Source organism: Podarcis gaigeae (genome assembly GCF_964106915.1).
Source record: "Podarcis gaigeae genome assembly, chromosome: 3".
NCBI lineage: Eukaryota > Metazoa > Chordata > Lepidosauria > Squamata > Lacertidae > Podarcis > Podarcis gaigeae.
Window position 1 is genome coordinate 31,984,264 of NC_139680.1, and position 27,828 is coordinate 32,012,091.

General features: G+C 43.7%; 2 protein-coding genes across 2 annotated transcripts; both read right to left on the reverse strand.

The window, feature by feature from the left end:
• Positions 1-1,289: 1,289 nt before the first annotated feature.
• Positions 1,290-10,567, reverse strand: LOC310840603 (glutathione S-transferase A4-like). The gene is made up of 7 exons (XM_083730843.1): positions 10,443-10,567; positions 8,530-8,637; positions 7,160-7,211; positions 6,698-6,830; positions 3,666-3,807; positions 2,839-2,970; positions 1,290-1,695 (listed from the first exon to the last, which is right to left on the reverse strand). Exons 1-7 carry the CDS (start codon positions 10,488-10,490, stop codon positions 1,570-1,572), a joined length of 741 nt encoding a protein of 246 aa, XP_083586969.1. The 5' UTR covers positions 10,491-10,567; the 3' UTR covers positions 1,290-1,569.
• A 3,935-nt stretch (positions 10,568-14,502) lies between these two features.
• On the reverse strand, positions 14,503-26,810 carry LOC310840608 (glutathione S-transferase 3-like). The gene is made up of 7 exons (XM_083730849.1): positions 26,729-26,810; positions 20,858-20,964; positions 18,834-18,885; positions 17,897-18,029; positions 16,559-16,700; positions 16,225-16,356; positions 14,503-14,716 (listed from the first exon to the last, which is right to left on the reverse strand). The coding sequence occupies exons 2-7, from the start codon at positions 20,942-20,944 to the stop codon at positions 14,570-14,572; spliced, it is 693 nt and encodes a 230-aa protein (XP_083586975.1). The 5' UTR covers positions 20,945-20,964; positions 26,729-26,810; the 3' UTR covers positions 14,503-14,569.
• Between the last annotated feature and the right edge of the window lie 1,018 nt (positions 26,811-27,828).

Below are 27,828 nucleotides of genomic sequence, written 5' to 3' on the forward strand. Positions count from 1 at the left end.
CTCATGTACGCGGAGCGGTTTGTGCTTCTGAGCGAGTGACAAACCCAGAAGTAACCCATTCCAGTACTTCCGGGTTTGCTGTGGATGTTCACTGGAACAGACGCTAGACGAGGCAGATGTTCACAGAGGTATTACTGTAGATAAATAAGTACTACTATGGCGGGAAGGTAAACAACGTTTCTGTGCGCTCTGGCTTCAGTCACGGTGTTCCGTTGTGCCAGAAGTGGTTTAGTCATGCTGGCCACATGAGCTGGAAAGCATGTCCATGGGAAAACGCTGGCTCCCTCAACCTGAAAGTGAGATGAGCGCCACAACCCCATAGTTGCCTTTGACTGGACTTAACCATCCAGGGGTCCTTTACCTTTACCTATCATCAAGTCCTGGAGACGTTTCCAACAGCTGACAACTCTGGTTAATGCAGTCATCTGAACAGCCATTTTTAGTCTGCATTTTCAAGAGGATCAGCTTTACCTATGTGTGTGTATACAGTGGTACCTCGGGTTACAGACTATTCAGGTTACAGATGCTTCAGGTTACAGACTCGGCTAATCCAGAAATAATACCTTGGGTTAAGAACTTTGCTGCAGGATGAGAACAGAAATTGTGCGGCGGCGGTGCAACAGCAGCAGGAGGCCCCACTAGCTAAAGTGGTGCTTCAGGTTAAGAACAGTTTCAGGTTAAGAATGAACCTCCAGAACGAATTAAGTTCTTAACCCAAGGTACCACTGTACATAGTCTTTCTGGCAAGCCATGCTTGCTATCTCTCCTGATTCCTGCGGTACCTCACTTTCTGCCCTCTGGCTACTCCCACTGGAAAAGTAGATAGAGCTGAAGGAGGAAGTTGGGAGAGAAGTCCCCTTTCCCACTTCCTCTTTCAGCTCTATGTTCTTCTCAGGGTTTGGGTTGGCACGTGAGCAGCTGACCAGAAACTGGAGTGACCAAGAGAGTGGAAGGGAAAAGGAAGTGGATGACGGGGAGCAGAAAGTGGGGTGCTACAGAAATAAGGAGAAAGACTGCCAGTCATTCTATTCCCCTCTCCCCAAGGTGCCAATCTAAAATTTGAAAAGCACATATAGCTGAAAGAGGAAATGCCAAAGAACACCACTCTTCCAATATCCCCCTTCAGCTCTGTGTACTTGTTCAAGAGAGGGAAAGATAACTATCTCATGACAAAGAGGACCTGAGTATAATAGGTTTCATGAGCACCAGGGGAAATATTCAAGGGTGCCATTTTATACATCATGTTTGTGACCCCAGCCTAAATATTTAAACTGGATAAAAACACAGCATTTCTTATTATAACATCATTTTTATTGTTTTATTGTCAAATGCTATCTATCTTAATATATTGCCCCAATCTAGGTTTGTAATCGCACACCCCTACACCCAAATGCGGCCCGCTAAAGAGTTTTAGATTAGCATTTATCTCAAAACTTTATTTGTTAGCCAGAAGCCAACTGGATTATTATTTAAAAGCAGCCCACTAGCTTTAAGAAGCATTTGCAAAGCATTGTTAAAGACAGCTGCTTCCCAGATAGGAGTTAACACAGTGCAACATATGCCCAGTTTTCATTTCCTGTTGAAAACCCTGTTTGCTGTTGTTACAAATTTTTCATCGGGGGGAGGCTTCCTTGGGCTTCCAGGCTGAAGGAACTTCTTAATCGTAGGGACATCACACATTCTTGCTTTAAAAGCCTAAAATTGCAAATGTTGCAAATCATTCAGAGCAAGTAAATTAGGTCTGCAATCTAAAAATTACAGCGCTGAACAAATTTGAAGCCAGTGTAAGTGTCAGGCCTGAATCCTGTGAGTTTGCTGACTGCAGCCCCAATCAATGACTGTCAGTTCCTGAAGTCTCTTGGGGAAAACCACAACAGTAAAACCAATAATTCATACTTTCCAAACCAAAATGCTAACCGAAACACAGCTACCCCTTGGAAATAGGCCCTTCTCTGAATTTTGCAATGCAGTTCTGCAATGAAAAATATATATACAAAAATGTGTATATTAGGGGGAAATGTGCATAAAATGGGTAGCTCAAATGGAAAGCAAGAGATAAAGGTTTAGGATACAGTGGTACCTCAGGTTACATACGCTTCAGGTTTCATACGCTTCAGGTTACACACTCCGCTAACCCAGAAATAGTGCTTCAGGTTAAGAACTTTGCTTCAGGATGAGAACAGAAATTGTGCTCCGGCAGCATGACAGCAGCAGGAGGCCCCATTAGCTAAAGTGGTGCTTCAGGTTAAGAACAGTTTCAGGTTAAGAACGGACCTCCGGAACGAATTAAGTACTTAACCCGAGGTATCACTGTACTATGCTGCTGGGACTTGGGCCATCAACATAATATGAGATAGAAACTAGGGTTGCCATACGTCCAGAATTTTCCAGACATATCCGGGATATTGCTATCTCTAGCAGTGTCCAGGCAGAAATCAGCAAAAAATGTCTGGACAATCTGGACATATGGCTGCTCATGCAGGCAGTGCAATTTTTGGCTATTTTCCTTAAAAATAGCCCCCAAACAGCATTTATTTACTTTTATTTATTTTTTTGTGATTTTGCCATAAAAAGCTCAACAACTTTGGCCCGCCAAAATGATTTTTGTCTGGATTTTCACTGTTTGAAATATGGCAATCCTATGGAAACTCTAGCTTTCATTAGAATGGTGTTGTGTTGTATAACATACTTCCTTGTTCTCAGGAGTATCAGCATCTGACTAGCTATACGTGAGTTTGGAAAATGTCGAGGACACAATCAGTCAAATGCCTGTTCACTTCAGCTGAAGGTTTATATTACTGAGTACACGGTCATTGTTAATTCAGCTACTTCTTTTACCTGCAACAAAGGAAACTGTGAGAGAATGGTGGACTCCTTCTCTTCTGCCATTAATAGGGTCTCAATCAGTTGGACATCAGCCCAGGTCCACTGGTTGCCAAGAAGGAAAGGTTGCCCGTTCTCTTTTAAAACCTACGGGAGAAAAGTTCATTGCATGCATGTACATGGCAGTACGAAGCGAGGAGGTAGCTACAAGGCAAGAGGGCCTTTTCAGGGTGCCACTCATATCTAGAATGTTCTTCACACAGAGGGTCATCTAGTGGCCATGAATTGGTCATTAAGGCACCAGGCAAAGACCATTTTGTTCTTCCAGGACTTTTAGGGTTTATGCATTTACACCCCACTTTTTACTAAAGCACATGCTTCTGCCAAAACCTAACTAGCACCAAAATCTATGGCCTTTCACTTTCAACAAAATATGACATACCAGAACGTGGTGCCAGCATGTTACGTACAGTAAAGGTAAAGGTAAAGGGACCCCTGACCATTAGGTCCAGTCGTGACCGACTCTGGGGTTGTGGTGCTCATCTCGCTTTATTGGTCAAGGGAGCTGGCATACAGCTTCTGGGTCATGTGGCCAGCATGACTAAGCCGCTTCTGGCGAACCAGATCAGTGCACGGAAATGCCGTTTACCTTCCCACCAGAGCGATACCTATTTATCTACTTAAACTTTGATGTGCTTTCGAACTGCTAGGTTGGCAGAAGCAGGAACCGAGCAACGGGGGCTCACCCCATTAAGGGATTTGAACTGCTGACCTTCTGATCGGCAAGTCCTAGGCTCTGTGTTTAACCCACAGTGCCACCCGCGTCCCGTTACATACAGTACCTTCTCATAAACTGGGAAGTATCTTTTTGTGGCTCGTTCAATGATTAAACTAAGATTCTTCTCTTTTTCTCCAGGAGGTGATTTGTGGTGAACCCTGATCATTCCCATCAGATCGGTTGTTCCTTCCACGTACATATCAATTCTGGGGTTAAAGAGAGGCAATGTCATCCTAAATAAACTACAGGCTGCCCTGATCATTAGGCGTTGCTGAAGCTTAGCTTCCCATGTGTCTGGTTTCGGCTCCAGCACTTGATGGGATGCAAAAGCAAATGGTGGCGGAGAAGGGAGCAGGTGGAACTGAGCATCTGTGCATGCTGATCCCGCTAGTCCCAAGGCCACCATCTGAATGGTCAAGGATCAACACAGGGATCTGCACACTCAGTGCGGGGTTTACAGGCTAGCAGGTGTACTGAGGTGGCATTCCTATGTACCTGGACCAAGCCTCATAGGCCATAGAAGAATTTACTTCCAAGAAAACATGCATAGGCTTGAATTGGGGGGGGGGGGATATCTGCTCCTACCACATAAACACACCTCCTATTTAGGAACACCTTTACAGTATTGTCAATAAGTACTGGGTGCAACCTGCTTATAAAACTGCACTGTAAACCAAATCCTTCCCTATCTCTGTTTGTTCTGCCTTTCCTCCCACACCTTCTATGCCTTGCTTCAAGTGGTGTTTGTAATATTAACAATCACGCAGGGGTAAAATAAAACAAAGAACTTGATTAAAGCAAGCTTGCATTCAACGCCTAACTCTCTCTGACCCTCCAGCAGTTTTTGCTAAGACACTTCCTGGTAGCTGTTTCCTGAATCTGTGCTAAGTTTCTCTCCCTGACTGCTGTCCTCTTGCTTAGTTCCACATATAAATATTTATATAAATATAATCTATATAAATTAAATTTTCTGTTTTACATTTTAAAGTACTCATTTTTACATCCTTAAGATATCAATGACTTCCCGCCTTCTCCTTCCATAGCTCATTTTGCATATCATAAAGGTAAATGGACCCCTGACCATTAGGTCCAGTCATAGCTGACTCTGGGGTTGTGGCGCTCATCTCGCTTTATTGGCCGAGGGAGCCGGCGTACAGCTTCCGGGTCATGTGGCCAGCATGACTAAGCCGCTTCTGGCAAACCAGAGCAGTGCACGGAAATGCCGTTTACCTTCCCACCAGAGTGATACCTATTTATCTACTTACACTTTGACGTGCTTTCAAACTGCTAGGTTGGCAGAAGCAGGGACTGAGCAACGGGAGCTCACCCCATCGCAGGAATTCGAACTGCCGACATTCTGATTGGCAAGCCCTAGGCTCTGTGGTTTAACCCACAGTGCCACCTCTGCGTCCCTCCTAATCGTATTAGGGTGCTCCTAATAAGCACCCCTGAGGAATGCATGTGTATAAAACACATAAAACATGAAAGTTCAAAAATACTAAGAAAAATGCTAAAACACACCCTGGACAGCTCAGTTGGGTAGAGCGTGGTGCTGATAATGCCAAGGTTGCAGGTTCGATCCCTGTATGGGACAGCTACATATTAAAGCTGTAGCAGATGATCCATAGGGTCCCTTCCAAACCCTACAATTCTATGATTCTTCCAAAGTATTAATCCCTTTGCACAACAGCAGCCACTGCAGGAGTCAGAGAGGTACCACAGGCTATCGGGTTAACCCTTCATCTGCCAATCACTCCGCAGAGAGTATTGCTAAAAGGCTACTTTCAGTCAGGCCCTTTTCTCAACAAAAGGGCCAATTTATCAATGAAACCATACTCTATTCGAATAAAACATGAACCAAACAAATACACTGAGCAAGGCTGAGACCATGTTTAGCTTCTAGTTGACCTCAGAGACCCCTCCATCCACGTAGCAGGAAATTCTTCCTGAGCCTCCCGCCTGTGAAACTGGTTTAACAAGAAACTATCTAAGCAGACCTGTCAAAAAGGCAGATCTGTGTATGAGTGAAACTGGTCCTTGTCGATGGATTCTGGAGTCGAGGTATTCCCCATTTCAAAAGGGTGTCTCAGACAGGCCAGGGAGGGCTGTTAGCACGTATTGTCTGCCAATCAAGATGCCTGACTTGTAAATATGTCAGAGAAACATGAACTCTGAACAGGATCTGATTTACATAGAATTGTAGAGTGTAGAACCCATTTTTATGGCATCTGTATTACAATTTGGGGTGGTCTTTCTGTTACAATTTCTGAAGCTTTAAAAGGGTCTGCACATTCTGCTCTGGGCTCCTGACCTGACCTCCTTACGTGTGTGTGTGTGTGTGTGTGTGTGTGTGTGTGGTTGCAAGAGATATGCAATGAATAACAGCCAGCCTTGCTTCCTGTTACTAGGTTCCATCTCAGTTTTGTTTTCTCTGACCAACACTGGACCTTGACAGGAGTGGGGCTGTAAAATCCAACTCCAAATTTTCTTACATGATTGCTATAAATATGGAAGAAGTGTATATGCAAAACATATGCATATGCTTCTTCACAGCTGTTCCAAGACCTTTTTGCTACCTGAAGCTGAGCCCAGAGGGTATTCCCCCTTCTAAGTTATTGCTTTTGCTATTCAGTCACCAGTTCTTGCCTTCATTTCTCCTCAAGTGGGTGGCGCTGTGGGTTAAACCACAGAGCCTAGGGCTTGCCGATCAGAAAGTCGGCGGTTCGAATCCCTGTGATGGGGTGAGCTCCCGTTGCTCGGTCCCTGCTCCTGCAAACCTAGCAGTTGAAAGCACAAAGTGCAAGTAGATAAATAGGTACCGCTCCGACGGGAAGGTAAACGACGTTTCTGTGCACTGCTCTGGTTCAGCAGAAGCGGCTTAGTCATGCTGGCCACATGACCTGGAAGCTGTACGCCGGCTCCCTCGGCCAGTAAAGTGAGATGAGCGCTGCAACCCCAGAGTTGTCTGTGACTGGACCTAATGGTCAGGGGTCCCTTTACTTTTACCCTTTTTTGTTTTGTTATATTGGCAAAAGCAGGTGCTTAGGCCAGAAAAAACCTTGCATATTAATGTAATATGGCTTCTAAAAAGCATACTGTGCTCTCTCCTTCAGGTTTTTCCCATAGAGGTTGTGTTTTGCAGCAATGTAGTAGAGGATGGCTCGAGTCTGCACTAGCTTCATTCCGTCAATTTCAACCATGGGGACTTGTTGAAAGAGCAGAAATCCATCTGTTGAAAGAGAATCATCATGTCAGCCCTGGCAAATTCCTGTACTGCTTTGCATGGTGAACAATGGGAAAGGAACAATGGGAAAGGAAGCATTTAAAGAAAAAAGGGGGGGTTCATTGGTTGAACCTCTGCCCACCCATAGTGAGAGCAGAGATGCTTGTAACACCATTTCCAATGGTGAAGCAGAATCAAAGTAGCTGAGTTCTTGTTCACACACACCCTGCCCAAACACACTTGCATTAGAATTTCTTGGCACACACACACACACACACACACACACACACACAGCGCTCTGGATCTTGATGAAGTTATTAAATCTGTAGCCTTACCTTTTAATAACTTTTCATATTGCTCTCTTGTTTCCAAAAACTCTTCTTCAAACTGAAAAAGCGAGAGGACTAACATTTCATTTATTTATAATCAACCAAGAGCGCTGTAGCACGTTAACCAATAAATTTATTACAGCGTATGCCTTTATGGGTCTTAGCCTACTGCATCAGTGACCATCTAAGTGGACAATTTATATAACATGACAATAGAAAGAATGAAACTTTTAAATAGAGGTCCAAAGGCTAAGTAACATACGAACCAGCCATGGCTGTGTTACAAGACTATACAGAGCATTAATGGATTATTAGGGATCAGGGATATTGAGTGAATAAACATAATTGGTTGATATAGGACTTTAATTCATGTAGAAGCTAGATTAATCTTTTCCTAGTCCCTGGCATGCCAACTGTTGTTCTGTTAAGCGGTTCTGTTAATTTCAAACAAGAACACACACTTGTCTATCATGTTGAGAGCTCATTTCCATGTTATTGTATTCCAGAAAGAAAAAGTGTTTGCAGCCTGCTTAACCTGGAAAAGGTAAAGGTAAAGAGGGACGCGGGACGCGGGTGGGTTAAACCACAGTGCCTAGGACTTGACGATCAGAAGTTTGGCGGTTCAAATCCCCACGACGGGGTGAGCTCCCGTTTCTCGGTTCCTGCTCCTGCCAACCTAGCAGTTTGAAAGCACGTCAAAGTGCAAGTAGATAAATAGGTACCGCTCTGGCAGGAAGGTAAACGGCATTTCCGTGCGCTGCTCTGGCTTTCCAGAAGCAGCTTAGTCATGCTGGCCACATGACCTGGAAGCTGTACGCCAGCTGCCTCGGCCAATAAAGCGAGATGAGCGCTACAACCCAGAGTCGGCCACGACTGGACCTAATGGTCAGGAGTACCTTTACCTTTAGTAACCTGGAAAATGTGGGAGTAAGGTGAGGGAGTTGGAGGCAGCATCCCAGCATACAGTTCTTTCCTGATTTCCAAGTGGCCCTATAACCTGACAGCTTTAGTGACAATTTCAACATTACAGACCGGAGTGTGGGTTGTGGGATATGTGATATCCTCCTGTAACAAAAGGAAGCCTTGTGGCTGGCTTGGTTATGCTTTCCTTGGTTTTTGAAATAAAAAATATTGCATCGAAAGGAAATGTGTCCATGATGTTGGGTGACAGCCAAGGATCTTACTCCTATCATTGTGAAATAATGGGTTATGTACCTGTGGCCGCCCTGCCAAACCATCTAGATTAGAAACCCAGTCTCCTGCATGGTCCTAAGGATGCTCTAATTGTGGCAATGGTTCCCGTGGTCATCCTGCCATGACTTCCAACAATCAACTCATTTGCAGATTTTCGTCTGGAAGAAAACAAAGGCACATACCTCGACACCTGCAGCAGCTAACAGCCAGCGAATGGATTCCATTCTCCCTCTTCCATTGAAATAATAAAGCTTGGGTTTCCCAGCCATGGTATTCAGGTGCTGGGTATTCTGGAAGGAAAGAACGGAAAGATGGAAGTGTTTATGGGGAGGCTGAAAGCAATGCAAACAATATAGGTTTGGGGAAGAAAATTAATAAATGGTAGGATTTTTATTAGTTGGGATATGAAGGGAATATACCAGCTGCAGAGGAATTCCTGGGCTGGCCAATGCAAAAATGACCTGGCCAAGTGAGGGCCATTAAGAAACAATAGAGGGCCATTGAAAACCACTGGCAAGGCAAGAGAACTGTCTTTCCCCCCTGCCCTGAGGTGTGAACAGAGGGGATTTGGAAGGTGGGCCAGGTAACTGGGTGTAAGGTGACAGGAAAAGGGTGTTTTAGCAAGATCCATCTTGGGCGGGTGGGGTGGGGGGAGATGCCTTGGGCTCCAGTCCTGGCGCTGTGGTCTAAGCCACTGAGACTCTTGGGCTTGCCGATCACAAGGTCAGCAGTTTGAATCCCTACGATGGGGTGAGCTCCTGTTGCTGTGTCCCAGCTTCTGCCAACCTAGCAGTTTGAAAGCATACCAGCGCAAGTAGATAAATAGGTACTGCTGCAGCGGGAAGGTAAATGGCGTTTCCATGCTCTATGGTTTCCGTCACAGTGTCCCGTTGCACCAGAAGTGGTTTAGTCATGCTGGCCACATGACCCGGAAAGCTGTCTGCGGACAAATGCCGGCTCCCTTGGCCTGAAAGCGAGATGAGCTCCACAACCCCATAGTCGCCTTTGACCGGACCTAACCGTCTAGGGGTCCTTTACCTTTAACTTTACCATTTCTTAAAGCTACAACAGCCTCTGCCGTGTCTTCAATTCTCCTATGGAGCACAGACCTGGCTTGAGGTCCAAGTTCCCTAGAATCCTGTACACAGCTTGGCAGAGATTGGGGTGACTTATAACAATATTTTGCAGGAGGTACATTTTACAATATTCATCTCAAGTCTGGGAACTAAATGCAGATCTTTGTTTTCTTTGATAGGTTTTATTTATTATTCATGTCTTTATTGAAACACACTTGCCTTTTCATGCATAGGGCAGCTTATTATGAGTGATATGAAGTCACACAGAACCAACAATAAAACTGAAAAGCTCCACAACATAACAAAAGCTTTCAGCATCCAGCTGGTGGCCAACTCTCCAATGAGAGCATGACGACAGTAAAATCACAAATCCTAGAAAAGCATCACTCTGTGGCCAAATACCTTATGAAACAAGCTTTTTTAACATTGCTTTTGAAAGATCAGGAGACACAAATGTATACAGATTAACCTTCCTTAGAAGCTTGCTCTACCGGTTGATTCAGTTGTGATCTCTCCAACGAACATTTTTTTTATCACCTTGGGTGCCAAATTAATATGCAGCTGTAAATTCAACAATTGTTGAAGCCACAAAGCCTTAAAGTTGGCTTAAAATTAAGGTTCTGTTACAGGAATCCAAAAGAGCAGTATTGTATGTCTTAACTCCACCCAAACTCTGATTTAGCTGGCAAGCAGACAACTTCTGCCTTTGCCATGCTTTCTGCCAGTGTTCATGTGCCTCTGACAGTTGCCTGACAAGGAGAAAGGCAGCAGTGGAAGGTGAACCTTCTCTAAGCATGGAGGAAATGACCGCAAATGCTTCATTTGCTGAATGTTTGCTCTTGAGGCAAGTGGCATGCAAACTCATACAGACAGGCATTTCCTTTTTGCCTGTTAAACCGTTCTTCAGAAGACATAGATTAAATGCAACCATGCCAACATTTTTTATGATGGCTGTCCCTGATTTCTTTGTATAGCCTTAACTTAGTTATTAAAGACATGGATGTGCATCAGGAACTAACCTCGGAGCCTTTGGTGTGAGCGTCAGGCGGTTCTTCCTGTTGTGGCATGAAAAGCTTTGCCTAAAAGCAATTAAATCTTGGAACTCCTCCCACAGAGGTGACTTTCCCACTCAAACAGTAAAGATAACGTTCCAGCCTCTGTTTGAGTGAACCTAAAGCCACGTTCGCAAGCTCAACAAGGATTTGCAGTACTGGCTACTTTGTCACGTCTCGGTTCTAAAGTGTCTGTTTTCTGCCCCGGATTAATGATATTCTCTCTAACGTGCGCACAGGGGGTCAAAGATGATTTTTAATGTCACGTGTGAAAACACCCAGAACTTTCAAATCTGCGTGGATTTAAATATAAGTTAGTGTGTGTGATAAATTCCAGAGAGTTAACCATGTGAATCCTTTTTGGCAAATCCAGTTGAACAACTCTTGTTAACAACCTTGTTAATAAATAGTGTGGCATAAGCTGTTGTGGGCCAGCTTGTTTGTCAAAGTTGGATGTGGCCCATGAGAGCTTGTGCCAGGATATTATCGTCAATTTGTTCATCGACATCTTTGGCCAGAGAAGGAGGTCCCGACAGGCCCCACTGTTGACACCTAGACCATGGGTAGGCAAACTAAGGCCCGGGGGCCGAATCCGGCCCAATTGCCTTCTAAATCCGGCCAGCAGACAGTCCAGGAATCAGCATGTTTTTACATGAGTAGAATGTGTGCTTTTATTTAAAATGCATCTCTGGGTTATTTGTGGGGCTCAGGAATTTGTTCACCCCCCCAATATAATCTGGCCCCCCACAAAGGCTGAAAAAGTTTGCCGACCCCTGACCTAGACTCTGTCTCCCTTGCTTCCCCTTCCTAGCCCACCATTCTGAGCAGTGCCAGCTTTTAATTGCCTATACAGTGGTACCTCGGGTTAAGTACTTAATTTGTTCCGGAGGTCCGTTCTTAACCTGAAACTGTTCTTAACCTGAAGCACCACTTTAGCTAATGGGGCCTCCTGCTGCTGCCGTGCCACAGGAGCACGATTTCTGTTCTTATCCTGAAGCAAAGTTCTTAACTAGAGGTACTATTTCTGGGTTAGCGGAGTCTGTAACCTGAAGCGTCTGTAACCTGAAGGGTATGTAACCCGAGGTACCACTGTAATGCCCCATAATTTTGTTTTCTTTTTGCACTGTTATGCTGCGAACCGTCCTGAGATCTTTGGATGAAGGATGGTATATAAATTTAATAAATCATCATCATCATCCAGAATCACTTTTGGGGAGTCGTGTGCAACAAAATCGTTCTGTTGATGCTTTTAACTGGCAAGATTAGAAAACAAAGCAGTAGCCAGCAGGTGGCACTCGCAGCAAGCAATTGAATTTGATTCATTTCCTCTACCTGGCAGGTAGCTTCCACCTAGGAAAACTTATCAGAAATGTAGCTTCCAAAAAACAGCCTTATTAGCAAAAAAGGGTGTCTTCAGAAAACACACTTATTTAGTAATTTTTGCATTGTGAACTGAGCAGGAATTTGAGTTAGCAGACTATACTATCAGCTGTAGCCATAGCCTTTGAAACATAGCATTTTGGTAGTCTCCAATCGTCCACCAACTGTAACCTTAGCCAGTAATGTAATAGCCCTAATATCAGTCATTATCCAACTGAGGTTCAGCTTTGGTCTATAAATAGCCACTGGTGTGTTATCTGAAAGAAGGTTCTGAAAAAGCTACCCCAGACTGCCTTCTGTGGCCTCCGGCTTTTTTCAGCTACGTCAAGCTGGGGCTAGGGAATCATATGGTTGCTGTTTCGATCCCCATATGGGACAGCTGCATATTCCTGCATTGTAGGGGGTTGGACTAGATGATCCTCAGGGTCCCTTCCAACTCTACAATTCTGTTTCTGTAACTCTATTAAGTGAGAAAGCAGCAACAGCAACCACAATCATATGTGTGGGTAGACACATATAAAATTGCAGTATCAATAAAGGATCCAGAACAGGGTCGGATTTAGGTTTGATGAGGCCCTAAGCTACTGAAAGTAATGGGTCCAGCTGTCCTTTGTGAACAACAAATTGTTGCTGCTTTTGTGTTGAATATGTGCTATATGGTAATTTATGGACCTAATAGGTATCAAGCCATTTGCACATAACAAAATGTGTATTTTTTCAAAGTACCGTAATTGTTGAACTGAAATCTGGAACAGATTAAGTTTGAGAACCAAGGTACCACTGTATATAGAAATGAGCAAACCAGTGATATTTTAGGGAGCAGACTAGCAGGCGGGGCCCATTACTTGCATCATAAGTAACACTGTTGCTGTATGTAGATTTTATTTCTTTTTTTATCTTATATTTTGGAAATGTGTTGGGAATCTGAATATGTGCAGCTACTCACACAGAGTCAATTAGGGTTTGGCAGACAGCCAAGGCAATGTAAAGGAGTGTAATCTGCCTGGTGATACAGAGACATGGAAACAGCTCCATGATTGGTCAAGCTCTCTCAGGGAAATAATGATTAATGGCCTACTAAGTGGAATGTGTCAGTGTAGGAGTTGGAGGTTGAGAGTTGTGATCCATGTATGAGAGAGCTAGCTAAAGATCCGTGTTCCTGTAAATAGTCCACTGTATATAATAAACACCTAACTACAAGTTCCTGGTTCCTGCTTCGTCCAACCTGTCTGCAGCCAAGTTGCCAACTGCTTTCGTGAACTCTGTGTTTAGTTGCGAGACCTTAGCCAGAGCTATCAGAGTAGTCAGAAAGCTGCAAAACACCAATAGGTTTTGCCAATAAAATGTACATCCAGTTTTTTCTCCCTTTAATTTTTTTGGGACCCCCAAGAGAGTGGGACCGTAAACTATAGCTTGTTTAGCTTATACGTAAATCTGGCACTGATCCAGAAGCACAGCTTCCACACAATATTTACACAGTAAGGAAAAGCAAATGCTTCTTTACTCAGGAATCAAGGTAGTTTATTAGAGAGTTTTCCAGATTGTAGCAGCAATAGGAAGAAAAACACTACATAAATTGAATATACCAAATCCAATGTCAGCTTAGTATAATAACAGAATGCAAAAGTTGCAGGAGATAGATAAAATATATTGAAGGCTTAGTGTATTTTGATTTCACAGGAATTTGCAAATAAGTGTCACTTTGAATGTTTTCCTGCGTTTTGCATAACCTTGGCTGTCTGAGCTCAGAAATACCAGCAATGAAAGGCAGAAAGACTGAAACAGAATCTCTTTCGATTTTTTCCCCAGCTCTGCAGCAAACCCCTTCCATTTGCAGAACACACTGGTAGGCAGAAAAGGATTGTCCGAGCCTCCCTTCTGATAGTGTTTTTTATATCCGTCCCAGCTGAATAAAAATATTGCTTCACCCAGGGATACAGGATACACAAAATATATTTAATAAAGAAAGCTGCATTCCAAAAAGAGTAGGAATATTGATCAATATATCTACTATTAAAGAAGGCCTTTTATATGGCATTCTCCCTTTGCTACGTATGCTACTACTAGCAAGTACACAAGTAGTAGGGGTGTGCATGAGAAATTTTGGTTTGGTTTTGCTATCTGAATAGAAAAGGTGTTTATATAATTTATTTTTTGAAGCTTTTCATATTTAGTTAATTCAAAATCCGTTCATTTGTTTGTTGGGTTTCAGTTCAGAAGGAGACACACCCTGTCTTTTGCCATCTAACTTAACTGTTTGCTAGATTCCAGGGATACTGACGATCCCTCAAGTCTGATAACTAATCTTCCATGAATTTTCAATGAAGACCAGCCAGTCTTCTTCCAGCTTCTAGCCTGGAGTGGGGCAGCCAAATGGCTTCGAATTTACAGGCTATAGTACTATTCCACAAAGGCATCAGATCTGCCAGGATTCAAACAGGATCCTGCAGGACAATCCAACTTCTCGCCAAATCTCACGAGAGCATTCCCACCTTGCCTGCATATAGCTGAAATTGTGCAATTTAAATGCGTTTTAGATGTGGGCATATTGTTTTTTCTGTGTGGATTGAATGAATGCACATCCCCATTCTGTTTAGCAGCTATCAAGTTTCATATAGCAGTCTAGTCTCTAACACAATGCCATGAGTTTTACGACAGCCATTGTTATTAGGTATTAGTACTGGTGATTCTCTGGAGCTCAGCAGAAATGCTGCCTAAGGACTTGCAGACATATTGTGATACATCTGGAGGACCCTTCTCACGGTCTCCACGTATCTCTCGTCAGGCACAGGTTTCCTCTGGCTTCCTGGCTCCAAGAAATTCTTAATTGTGGGGATGTTGCTGATCCGTTCTTTAAAAGCCTGCAAACAAGTGGAAAGGAAGAAAAAAAACAAGAGCAAGCAGACTCAGAATCAAAGAACCTGAACTATAGCACTAAAAATGCCCATCACCTTAAAACCATTTGGTAGAGTCTATTAAAACTGATGGCCCAACAGGCCAATCAATCTCTAGAGCAGGCATCCCCAACCTGAGGCCCTCCAGATGTTTTGGCCTACAACTCCCATGATCCCTAGCTAACAGGACCAGTGGTCAGGGATGGTGGGAATTGTAGTCCAAAACATCTGGAGGGCTGGAGGTTGGGGATGCCTGCTCTAGAGCATAGGCTAAAAACCTTTAGAGCTGCAGGTGTCACCGGACTACAACTCCCATCATCCTTGTGCTGGCTGAGGCTGATGGGAGGTGGAATCATCTGCAAGGCCACATGTCCCCCAACCCATGATCTAGAGCAGGGTTTCCCAAACTTAGGTCTCTGGCTGTTTTGGGACTACAGTTCCCATCATCCTTGACCACTGGTCCTGCCAGCTAGGGATGATGGGAGTTGTAGTCCAAAAACAGCTGGAAACCCAAGTTTGGGAACCACTGAGCTAGAGTGCCACAGCTCTCTTTGCTACAGCTGTGTCAACAGCCTTTTTTTTAAAAAAAAAATGAAGTTTTAACATGCACATGCTTCCCATGTTCACTCTGGTTTGAATTAAGGAGAGTGGCTTCATGGACATCTAAGCATTTTTGCCAATTCATAATTCTTTAATAGGAGGCAACATTAAGCCACTCATCACGCAGAAATAGTGTGCATCATCATCATCATCATCACATTACCCTAAGGTCTAACTTAGTTTTCTAGAAGGGGTTTCGACAGAAGCCCATCTGCTTTCAGGTCTGGAACAGATGGGAAAGGAATTCTTTTAAAAAAGGAAGAAACAACATAACTCATATTCAGTGTTTGAAATTAGCCAGGAGCCAGGCACATTTTGCACCTGGTTTTCAACGACTTGCAACCAAGTGCCAGGATGGTGCCTGACATCTCCAGCTAGGGAATCACTGGATTTTGATTGTTTTCACACACTAATATCCCTTCCTGTATAATTCTATCAGTTATATTTTATCTGCACAATTGGAATGAATCTCAGGAACAAAAACACTTTTTCTGAGCAGGAACAGTGAACTTACCCCACCCCACTGCCCTGCTCACATGGAGATCCCTACATTATGAATGGCTGTGTCACCAATAAGAAAAAGAGGTCGGAATAGGCTGATATATATGTGGGCTGTCCCTGAATCAAGTGACTTTTCTTCTTTAAGTTCTCAAAGCTCTTCACCGAGGTCAGGGTTATTTATCATTTGAGCTAGCCAGATGCTTAATTGAGAACCAATCACAGTCAGTCCGTTTGAAAAATAAGACTTTAGAGCCCCAAAATAGCAACCAGACATTCCATTTTGGCAACTGCAACCTTGGTTTAAGGAGTCATTTGGTGCCGAGCTTATAGATCTGAATTTCTAACACCGCTCATATTGTGGTTGTTTGCCGTACCTGCAAGTGAGGAAAGTCTGCCAGAACACTGGAGGATTTTTCCTCCACCATCAGAATAGCTTCAAGCAGCTGGACGTCTGCCCAGCTGAACTGGTTGCCAACAAGGAAATCTTCTCCATGGCCCTTCAGCACCTGCAAGACACCAATGTTAGCCCAACGCCTAAGAACAGCTTCCCAAGCACACATAAGCATCTTTCTCATCACTATACCTGTCCTTTTCAAAAAAAAAAAAACACCACACATTTGTTCTTCCTGTGTTACATTTTACACATTAAATTTGTGAAGCGGCCCAGATCACAAGCCTATTTTATAACAGCAGGCTACTGAAACGCACCTTTTCATAAACAGGGAAATATCTTTGTGTTGCTTTTTTGACAATTGTAGCCAGTTGCTTCTCCTTGTCCTCAGGTGTTAAGAAAGGGTACATCATAATCAAGACCATTAGGTCCGTTGTTCCTTCTGCATACATGTCAATTCTAAAAAGACATATATTCACACATCTGTTAAGGCGCCCATCTTGTTTACAACATACACACACAAAACAGAATTTCAGCTTTTTCCTGCTGTGCAGAAAAGAGGCCGCCAACTACCCTGTGTCGACAAGACGTTGCAGTTCCAGCTGCTTGGTGATGGAGGATTTTCTCCATTTTGTTGCAAACCTCCAGATGTGCTGGGCTCCAACTCTCAACTAAGACAGCCAAAGGCCAGGGGTGATGGGAGTTGTTCCCCCAAAATATCTGGAGGGCACTACTTTGTAAACGGTCAGAATGAGAGGACAACTGGGTCTGCAGGCGACTGAGGCAGAAAGTGCTCACTCCTAGTTCACATGGAAAAGCTATGATTTTTTCCCCATCCTATCATTTGCTTTTCATGAAGACTAGCTAAAGAATCATCTGTCACCAACTGCTTTGCCACTTGTCCCATGCTTAGAAAGCACGGGTAAAAGTTTGCCCCTCTACTTTCCCTAGAAAAATCTGCTTTTCACTCGCTCTTTTCCATGGAGAATCTGACTGATGTTTGCTCCGATTCAGCAGTGAAGAGTGGGTTTCCCTGGAGGAAAGTGGCAGGATAAGTGGAATTGTGGAGGACAAGCCCTTTGACTCAGGTCACATTTCTACCATACATTTAAAACCATGCAATGCCACTTCAAACAGACATGGCTTCCCCCCCAAAGAATTCTGGGAGCAGTAGTTTGTTAAGGGCCCAGAGAGTTGTTAAGAGTTATTTATTTATTTATTTATTTATTTATTTATTTTTATTATTATTATTCTTAGTACCCTGCCCATCTGGCTGTGTTTCTCCAGCCAACAGATTAAAAACAGAATAAAATATCAAACATCAAAAACTTCCATAAATAGGGCTGCCCTTAGATATCTTCTAAAAGTCAGATAGTTGTTTATTTCCTTGACATCTGATGGGAGGGCGTTCCACAGGGCAGGCACCACCACCAAGAAGGCCCTCTGCCGATTGCCCTCACACAGCTACAATTCTCAGAGTTGGTTTAACTCTCAATCCCTCTTCACAGGCAACTCTGAGCAGGGGCTGATGGGATTTGTAGTCCACCCTATCTGAATGGCCCCAGAATGGAGTAGGTCTCAGAAGCCAGAAACAAGAGTGAAATACAGGACCCGAAGTATAATTTAAAGCTAGCTAAATGTTTCTGGTACTGTACAGTGCTCTCTCCTTCAGGTCCTTCCCGTAGAGGTTGTGCTTAGCTGCGATGTAGCTGAGGATAGCTCGGGTCTGAACCATCTTCATCCCATCCATTTCCACCAAGGGCACTTGCTGAAAGAGGAGGGATCCATCTTTTGAGAGGATAAAAAAAAGCAAAACAGCGAAAGGTCAAAATGTTCCTTCTAGAAATGAAAGTCAGTACAATCCCAAAGTCAGTACTGTATTGGTGCTCAGAAGGACTGCAGAGACCAAATGAGGAAATGGTTGGCTACAGGAAAGTGGAGACTATTATTCTACACGGGCTGGCTAAACAACACACACAAAAAACTATCTTGCAAGCTTGCAGTCAGCTAGGAACTTTGTTTTCAAGTCATGGAAACAGTGACCATTAAAACAGGTTTCAAGAGAACTATCGTATTTTTCTGTGTCTAACACGCCCCTGTGTATAACACAACACCTATTTTGGGGGATTCCAAATTAAGAAAATGGGGGCAGTGTCCTCTGTGGCTAGGTGTGCCTTCATGCATTCATAACTTTCAATACTGAACTTTCCTGAATAGCAAAGGAGGTGGAGCCGGGGGATGAGGAGATCAATTAAAATCAGCATCTCTCCCTTCTGCCACTAGACTGTGTTGCTTACATGAAATGCAAGAGTACAATTCTTCTCTGGCACTCAAAAGTCTTTTGCCTTCCCTTTGCTCCTATCCAAGAAGATGCCATATTTTTCTGTGTATAAGACGCCCCATGTATAAGACGCCCCCTATTTTTAGGGTATCCAATTTAAGAAAACGGGGGAGATTGCCCCGTGTATAAGACGACCCACAGTTTCCCACATAAATTAAAAGTAAAAAAAAAAAACCCTAGTCTTATACATGGGAAAGTATGGTACTTCATTTGTCTTGCCTGGTCAAATATTTTCAAAATGACCGAATTACCTTGAAGCAGCTTCTCGTATTGCTCTCTGGTCTCCAGAAATTCCTCTTCAAACTACCAGATGAGGAAAAGAAAAAGGACAAGTCCCCTCCTTGAGTTTGTTGCTTCTGAAAAGTCACAACTTAGCAATGAGCCTTTCATAACTTAACCAAACCATTTCTTATCAAGATGTGGGCATTTCCAGCACTGAATCAGGTTTCTAAAACCAGTGAAATGCAAGAAAGGAACAGCTGCTTTCTTCACTTCTGATAAGATTTTCCTTTCCTCCTACATCACTGTGATACCGAGTGGATTTCAACTGAATCACACAATGCAATAGCACGAGGACTAAAAAAACCCAAACACATGCAAAAACCACAAGCAGATACACAGAAAACTCATGTCCAGTTGCCTAAGTTTAAGTGCCTTGAAATCATATTTTTAGTTCTTCTCCCCTTGTACTGAAGTTGAGTATTTCTGATAAACTGTTTTGGATTACTGCTTTGTGCTGGGTAAAAGTTGAGTAAAATAGGAACACCCTAAGACAAAAAGCAACCTTTCATCATATTATGTTGGCACATCTAAGAAAGCACTACTTACTTGATTTTTAAATATATATATCCTGTCTTTCTGGCCTAACAGGGTCATCAAAGCAGCTTGTAATAAAAAATAAAAACCAGAATTAAGGTTTTTCATAAAACATCAAATCCTCCCTGTCTCTTTTGGGTGGTTCATAAGCTTTCAATAGAATTCAGAGGACTCTGAGACAGACTCCAACTAAGTGCTTCTGCTAATGCAAAGATTTCCACTTGCACAGCGAAACTTCTCTTTCCTCTCCTTTCACCCCACACTCCCCCCCAAATCTGCTCCAGAGGGTTGGAGGAACCCCCATAACAGATTTAGGGGGCAACTGGGGAGAGGCGACAGAGAGGAAATCCCATTCTGCAGTGAGAAGTCTTGGGACTAAAGGAAGCGCTTTTTTGGATACCACTCCAGATTTTTAAAGTCATGACTTGCCAACAATTTGTACATAACAGTAGAACATTTTTCTCTATTGGCTCTCAGCAGTACTGACATACTGATTCTAAATTCCTCTCCCCTGGGAGCAGCTGCCGAGACCACATAACACTAGTCTTGAAAGACCTACATTGGCTCCCTGTACGTTTCTAAGCACAATTCAAAGTGTTGGTGCTGACCTTTAAAGGCCTTGGCCCAGTAGACCTGAAGGAGCATTTCCAACCCCATCGTTCAGCCCAGACACTGAGGTCCAGTGCCGAGGGCATTGTGGTAGTTCCTTCCCTGCGAGAAGTGAGGTTACAGGGAAGCAGGCAGTGGCCGGTAGTGGCAGCGGCCCTGTGGAACACCCTCCCATCAGATGTCAAGGAAATAAACAACTATCTGACTTATAGAAGACATCTGAAGGCAGCTCTGTTTAGGGAAATTTTTAATGACTGATATTTTAATGTATTTTTAAACTTTTGTTGGAAGCTGCCCAGAGTGGCTGGGGAAACCCAGCCAGATGGGCAGCGTATAAATAATAAATTATTATTATTATTATAAATGACTGTGTGGCTTCAGAATATGCAGTTGCAAAATAAGTAAATTATGAAAATAATTTAAGTGTAGCAGGTTGCATATGCATTCATTCTTAACAATTCTGTATGCTATGCTGTGCTGGTGAAAGGAAGAGGCAAAAAATATTCCCATGGTATGAATGGGATATCCAAAAAGAAATGGAAGGGGGGAGCTTCGCAAGGCCAAAGGGTGGTTTATCCAACCCCAGGACAACTTTATCTGACTTGATGGCTTTATCATATATTCCATCAAGATATGGCAAAAAAAAAAAAAAGTTGCTTGCTTCAAAGTTTCAACACATCAAGAAACAAAATCTGTTTGTGCTGGAAGAAATAGGAATACCCCACTGATTCTCATCTCATTTGGCTACAGTATGTAATGTGCCCTATTAACTGCATCCCACATTGTACAAGGCATATCCCATAACCATGATAACATCTCTGTACAGAAGCTGGCAGACAAGGAAACAAACCTCCACCCCAGCTGCTGCTAACAGCCATCGTATTGACTCCATCTTGCCTCTTCCATCAAAGTAGTACAGTTTGGGCTTTCCAGACATGATTTCAGCTTTTTGATTGCCTGATGAAAAGAAACACAAAGGCATCATTCTTGGTGCACAGCCAACTTGCTTGAGCAAACACATTTCACCAAATAAAGATCTGAAACTAATCATCATTCGTTAAGCAATACATAGAGGTCATTAGGTCTCTTGGCACACCAAGATATAGTACAAAAGGCCATCGTTCGGCAAATGCAGTTTGTTATGGTTCGCTTATTGATACATTGCTAACACAGAGAGAGTACTTTCCACTCGTTTCCCTGGCATGTTAATAAAAACTGCCTAAAGAGTGTTGTTGTTGTTGTTGTTGTTTCCCTTTGTGCAAAAGGAAAAGTGGATGCAGAGGCAGATTAGCCCTAAGGGCAGATGGACCACCAAATTCAGAGCTTTTCTGTACTTTTTTCTTTTTCTTTTGTAAAACCTTTTATTGGCATCACATTCAACACCCAAAACAAATCAATACAGAATTACCATTGAATACTCTGGTTTCACCTCAAATCAAATAAATCTTTTCTGGACTTGCACTGGCAAGGCAGAAGGTGGGCAGGGCATTCCCCTCCTTAAGAAAAATCCGTTCCAATGGTCCCAATTGGAACAAATATTACGTATGTCAGTCCAATGGCCAGGTTACCTCCCTGCACTAATAGGGGACAAAAGTTAAGATACACTTTTGTGAAAAGTTCTTGTATTCTTCTGTCTCTTTTTGTTTCTCTTATTTTGCCCCTTTTTATTGTGTAGGTTGGCTTGTCTTCTATTGTATTGTGAAAAACTTTAACGAAACTTTATTTAAAAAGAAATAAAGGAAAGGAAAGGAAACAGCTATCAAGCCTGAACAGGTTACTAGAAGAACTCAAAAAGAAAGCTATTCTATTCTGCAACCCACAAGGCAAGAAGAGTGCACAATTAGCAATCCATTCAAGTCAAACTAGTTACATTTTTGGAAGTAGGAAAAGCACCCAGTCTGTTACTTTCTCTAGTCTTCAGCGGAAAGGATTCTGGGGAAATTATGTGTTGGCATGTAAACAATAGGCCACAGTTCTCAGTGTTGCTGCGTCCCTTAATAAGGAGGGGGGAAGCAATGGCTGAAAAACTGTGGAAGACAGCTGCATCATTGGAGAGAACAGCTACTTATTCGGCTAAGAGACATAAATAAAAAGACAGAAAGAAAACAAAACCACCCAGATTTCAGCTGCTCATTGATGATCCAAGAATGTGGGCGAAGGCTAGCCAACTGCAGTCTGCAAATTCAATCTATAGTGGTACCTCGGTTTAAGAACAGTCCTGTTTACGAACAATTCAGTTTATGATCCCCGCAAAACCGGAAGTAGTGTCCCGGTTTGCGAACTTTACCTCAGTCTAAGAACGGAAGCCGAACAGTGGAAGGGCACAGGCGGCAGGAGGCCTCATTAGGGAAAGTGCACCTGGGTTTAAGAACAGTTTTGGTTTAAGAATGGACTTACAGAATGGATTAAGTTCATAAACTGAGGTACCACTGTATTCTATTTTGTAGGCTCACACTGAGCATTGGAGAAATTATTTCAGATCCCACTTCTAACATGAAGATGGTGAATTGAGAAAACCTGGAATAAGAGCAAGTCCTTCACATTACAGCACCATTAGAACAGGAAAACGAAACAACGGCTATTTGTAGTGGGGTAGCTGGACCAATTATCCATTGAAGCCCCTTATGATGCAGAGTATTATTACTACTACTACTAGAAGTAGTAGTACTATTACTACTACTGCTGCATTTGAGTTAAAGAGTACATCTGACTGCAGCAATCGCACAGACACAACACAGATGGTTGTAGGTAAGAAAATAATAAAGTTGTAGGAAATAAATGCCTTGGATAGAAAAGGTTTCTAGTCTAACTAGTCTAGAGGAGGAGAAGGCAGCCATGTTTGCTCCTTTCTTCTCTCAGAGGATAATTCAAAAGGCATACCTTATTCTGAGGTCCAATAGAGAGGTGTGAGAAGGAACAACAAAGAGTCAGTCCAAACAACAAAGAGAAAGGTCATATAATAATACCCTAAGGATGTTGTCATGCTGCAGTTCAGGTGGCACTGCAAACTACAGTATAATGACAAATGAGGAGGAGGGAACTGGAGACAGAGGCAGGCAGGTGGGCAGCAAAGGGCAGAGTGAACCAGAGATGGGCAATATGTATCAACCTGTTTCTTATGCACAGAAAGCACACCTTGTCCCAGAACATCAAAGCATAATCTGTACAGGATCCTCTTAGACAACTGATCTGCTTCAGAATAAGATGGGAGTTCTTCATGCAAAAGTTATACATAAATGAAGTAGGTGGAATTAATTCTTGCAGATTCACGTTAGACAAAAGAAAGTCTTGCCTACGCAGCTTTATAGGGGAATAGTCTAGTGAGGGTTGGACTAGGATCAGAGAGACCTAGAGTTAAATCTCCCACTACCTTGGTTAAGTCACTCCCTCTCCACCTTCAAGGATTGTTGTGGGGATATAATGTGGCGGGACGACCACATACACTACCTTGTAACAAACAAATAATAAGAATAGGTCTATTAACAGTTATTAGCCCTGAAAGGTAAAGAACTGCCATGTTGCGTGCCAGTATTTCTCCGAACATCAGTTGCCAAGGGGCAAGAACAGAACGTGATTATTGCCTTGTGGGATTCCTGGAGTCTTCTGATTGGTCACTGTCAGAAAGAGGATGCTGGGCTAGATGGGCTTTGAGTAGGATCCACCAGGGATGCTCCTATGGGGTTTCAGGATCATACCACCTGGAATGCTGGTTGTGACTTAGGGCCATACTAGAAGATACATTAACTAGGTGTGTGCTCTTAAGTGCAGTTTATTACTTACACAAATGTCCAGTGGAGACCCACCAAATCTGGATTGGGACCATGGTAGAGAGTTAGTGGGCTTTAACAACTAGGGTCCCTGTCCCAATGCCACACATCAGAAATGTGAATAGTGAAGGAAAAAACCTCAAATTTACTTTGATTGAAGGTTTGTCTCCAATGCCACCTGGTGACATGGGGCATCTGATCAGGCAAAAGGTTAATTCCCTCCCCTCCCACCAAGCTACATATAAGGATTCTCCCACACTGACCATTGTTGTGTAGAAAAACCTTGCACTTGTGCACAGACATGGAGCTGAAGTCTTGCCACTTTCATCTGACTTTTAGGAATAAATGTTCAGTGACACAGATGAATTAGGGGGGGGAATGAGTGTTAATTGGAGAGAGAAACTTTCACAGAAAGGTTGGAGGAATGGGCGACAAGGAGGGAGAAATGAAACACTGAAATGAAAATGATTGCTAAACAAAGTATCCAATGATGAAACAAAACAAACAAAACCACTGTACTAAAGTTCATATTATACCAGTTTTGGAGAAAGCACCAGTGAAAAAAATATTACCCTTTCCTAGATATCTCATACCTTAGACACCTTGCCAACAACTATGGGACATAAAATCAGTACCACTGATTGTACTCTTATTTCCCCATTCTCAGTTCAAATTCTGGGGGTTTTTTAGAAGGGTCAGACTGAACAAACTGAACTCACCCACCTGGTAGATGCATAAAAGCAAAGGAACAGATTGTTCTTCGAATATAAAGATCTCAAGTGGGTTTTCACACACACAAAAACATGGTTTCGAAAGCCAACAATAGAAACAAGCAAGTGTTTGAAGGTTAACTAAGCCCCCACATTTGGCAATATTTACTGCTCCCTGAATATCATTAATTTGGCATCATGGTTGTCAGAAAAGACAAGGAGAAACAAAATGATAAGCAGTGGTATTTTTTTAATTGAACCAAATTATTTTGGTGTGAAGTCATTCTAGCAGATAACTGACTCTGAGAAGTGCAATTTGGGAGGCAGAGTTCTCCCTTTTCGTTCTACTGGACTTCTCAGCGGCTTTCAATACTACTGACCATGGTATTATTATGGGCTGTCCCTGAGATGGGACTTGGAGGGCTGGTGTTATGGGGGTGCCAGTCCTTTGTTCAGAAGAGGGGTCAGTTCTAAAAAGTAGTGCTGGGGGACTATTTTTTTTTTTAAAAAAATTGTAGTAGATAAAAAGGACATCCAAAACAATACACAATAAAGTCAAGTCAACTTGTACTCCAAGTGAAACATTAAGAGATAAATGCCAGAATGCCAGAACCACCAGCAAACAGAAGGCAGGGCACCAATAGAATGTTACAGATGGGGATCTAGCATCAGAAAAGACACAGATATGCTGCTAGCACTCCAATTCATTGAATCTACTTGATCCATTCAAATGCTGGAGGAAGAGTTAGATGGTGTACAGCATTTTTTACATACATAATAAAATCAAAGATAATTTGTCTCCTTTGCTTTGTCCTCAAACAACTCTAGTTTTTCTAAAAGGGCTCTCTCCTGTTCCAGGGTACTTTTGATCTACCCCTTGGAGTTCCTCAAAGCTCAATTTTGTCTCCCACGCTTTTCAGCATCCATGGGATATCATCCAGAGCAGATGGGTTATCTGTAGGAAACACAGCTCCTTTCCACCATGTAGAAAACCCTGGGATGCAGTTGAAGTCCTGACGGGAGATGGGTGGAAGCGAGCTAACATGCTGAAACCTACTTATTCAAGTATGGAGGGTTGGGAAAATCTGTTGAACTAGAGGGAATTGCGTTGTCCCTACAGGAATAATCGAATCATCAAATTGTAGAATTGGAAGGGACCACAAGGCTCATCTGGTTCAACCCCTTGCAAATGCAGGAATCTTGCGCCCAGATTTTACCCTGGGCAGTTTTTTTTTGGAGGGACACAATCCTCACAGCACCCGGAGAGCCCAGCTTTGCCCCCTGCCCTGTTGCGCCCTTCTCATGTGCGAGGGCAGCTTGAGAATGATGCAACAGGCATGCACCCTGCCATCCCCACTCCGTGCTTGGTTTGCAAGTTGCAAGTTGGTCAAAGCAAATTGCACATTTATTTATTTTACAAATGCAACACAAATAGGGGTTTTTAGTCTAATAAACCTTTCCTTGTGGTCCAGCGACACCTGGAGGGCGGCACGTTGGCTACCCCCATTGCAGGCGCCCCATACAGGTGAGAACAGTGGCGTAGCGTGGGTTGTCAGCACCCGGGGCAAGGCAAGTAATTTGCACCCCCTAACCCGTGGATTTGCGCCCCCTAACCCTAACCCCCAGATGTTGCGCCCGGTGCGGCCGGCCCCCCCTGCACCCCCCACGCTACGCCACTGGGTGAGAAGCCCTCTGGATCTTTTACAGAGCCTCCCACTCATGGGCAGCTGAAAGCAGGAGGGAAATAAAAGTGCATTCACTGCCTCTCTGACTTGGGGCTGCGGTATGCAGCCCCCCCCCCCGCTGCTTTAGCGCTGGATCGCGAAGTCTCAGTAACCAACCCATGTTAGCAACCCACTTCCAGCTGAGCGCTTTGATCTGGGCACATCAAAGGCTTCGAACTTCGAACGCTCAGTTCCCACCCGGACCTGCCCAGCCCCGGAATGGCTCTCCACGTTCCAAATCCGCAACGTAGCAAAGCAAATGCGCAAAGCCAAAGCAGCGCTGGGGCAAACTGCAGCTTAGCTTCCCTTCCTACGTTCACGGTGCCTTTCAAAGGCAACCCGATGGATGGGTGCAACAGGCCTGGTGGAGCTACTGCTGCTAACCACTCTCCATCACGATCATCATCGACGGGCAACTTTTTTGCGCCTCTCGTCCCGTGCCAACCCCCCTTGCAGCTCTTCACACGATGCACTCCTGCACACGTGCATGGCTGCTGCAACTGCGAACAAGGAACCCTACCTTCGGCGGTAGCTGCAAATGCTGAAGGCGCTCGCAGTCCAGGAGCAGGCAACGCCTCCCTCGCCGTTTTGTGCACAGCAGGCAAGGGGGCGTGGGCAAGACGAGAGGGCCCAGCCAGTAGCAAGATATTTAATTTGCATGTGGCTCAGTGCAACCTGGGAAGGAGGTCGAGGGCCAAAATAATCGGAATAATAAATAAAACCAACCTGATTTTGCAGAACGCTCTTTAATGTTCTCTTTCAGCGTTCGAGTAAGAATTTCACTTTTGCACAGCGAGACAAGCTGACCAGAGTCACTATGACTTGAGAGCAACAGGCTCCCGAGAGGTATATATAGACATTAGGTCTCTTTTCTCTCTGGATGTGAGGGCGATCTGGCTGCGACATCTGTCACCCCATTGATCGCCAGGGTTGATTCGGCTGATCTGGCTGGCTAGGCGGGTGTCCCCTTCCTCCCTCACCGCTCCATGTGCGTCCCTCCCGAAGCTGCGCGCTCGGTGGAAGAGGACGACCATCCCAGATAGAAGGAGTGTACCGTTCTTCGGTCAAGGGTATACGATAGCTGCGCTCCCCTGCTAGAACCTCCAAACAAGCTCAAGGTCCATTTGTAGGAGAACGTAGGGTAGTCAAGCTTCCAAGACTCCAGACACATCCAAGTAAGGCGCTGCATGTGGCAGTTTGCCATTCTTTTCACATCATAATGCCTTTTAAAAATTTATGCAGTGTATTATATTCAACTGTATGTTCTTGTATGTGTGGGAGGAGAAACACAAGCATTTTATGATGTTGGAAATCCAACATTACAGTACAACAATCCAACACAACACAGCATAAATATGCATAGATCTACCTGTATTTTTCCAAATAAATGTGTTAATAGAGTTATCTATAACGAGGGTTCTCTAGTGCAACCCCAGCCACACACACCCTGGGGATCTCAACTAAAGCACCCATGACAGGCGGCCAATCTCTGCTTTAAAAAAACTGAGGAATGAGAGTCCACAGAAGTCTTAGGGGTGGGACCATAGCTGTCAACCTTCCCTTTTTTGCGGGAAATTCCCTTATTCCAGCGCCGTTTCCCGCTGCTATCCCGGATTGTTA

What these genes read in the sequence shown, in the direction of transcription:
- LOC310840603 (XM_083730843.1), bottom strand. Translation starts at nt 10,490, where the DNA reads ATGCCACAACAGGAAGAACCGCCTGACGCTCACACCAAAGGCTCCGAG. An exon ending in CTCACACCAAAGGCTCCGAG is followed by an intron (nt 8,638 to 10,442) that starts GTTAGTTCCTGA and finishes CTTTCCTTCCAG; the next exon opens with AATACCCAGCACCTGAATAC. An exon ending in AACCTGAAGGAGAGAGCACA is followed by an intron (nt 3,808 to 6,697) that starts GTATGCTTTTTA and finishes CTTTAACCCCAG; the next exon opens with AATTGATATGTACGTGGAAG.
- LOC310840608 (XM_083730849.1), bottom strand. Translation starts at nt 20,944, where the DNA reads ATGTCTGGAAAGCCCAAACTGTACTACTTTGATGGAAGAGGCAAGATG. An exon ending in TAGCAGCAGCTGGGGTGGAG is followed by an intron (nt 18,886 to 20,857) that starts GTTTGTTTCCTT and finishes CTCATCTGGTAG; the next exon opens with TTTGAAGAGGAATTTCTGGA. An exon ending in CAGACTTTCCTCACTTGCAG is followed by an intron (nt 14,717 to 16,224) that starts GTACGGCAAACA and finishes ACTTGTTTGCAG; the next exon opens with GCTTTTAAAGAACGGATCAG.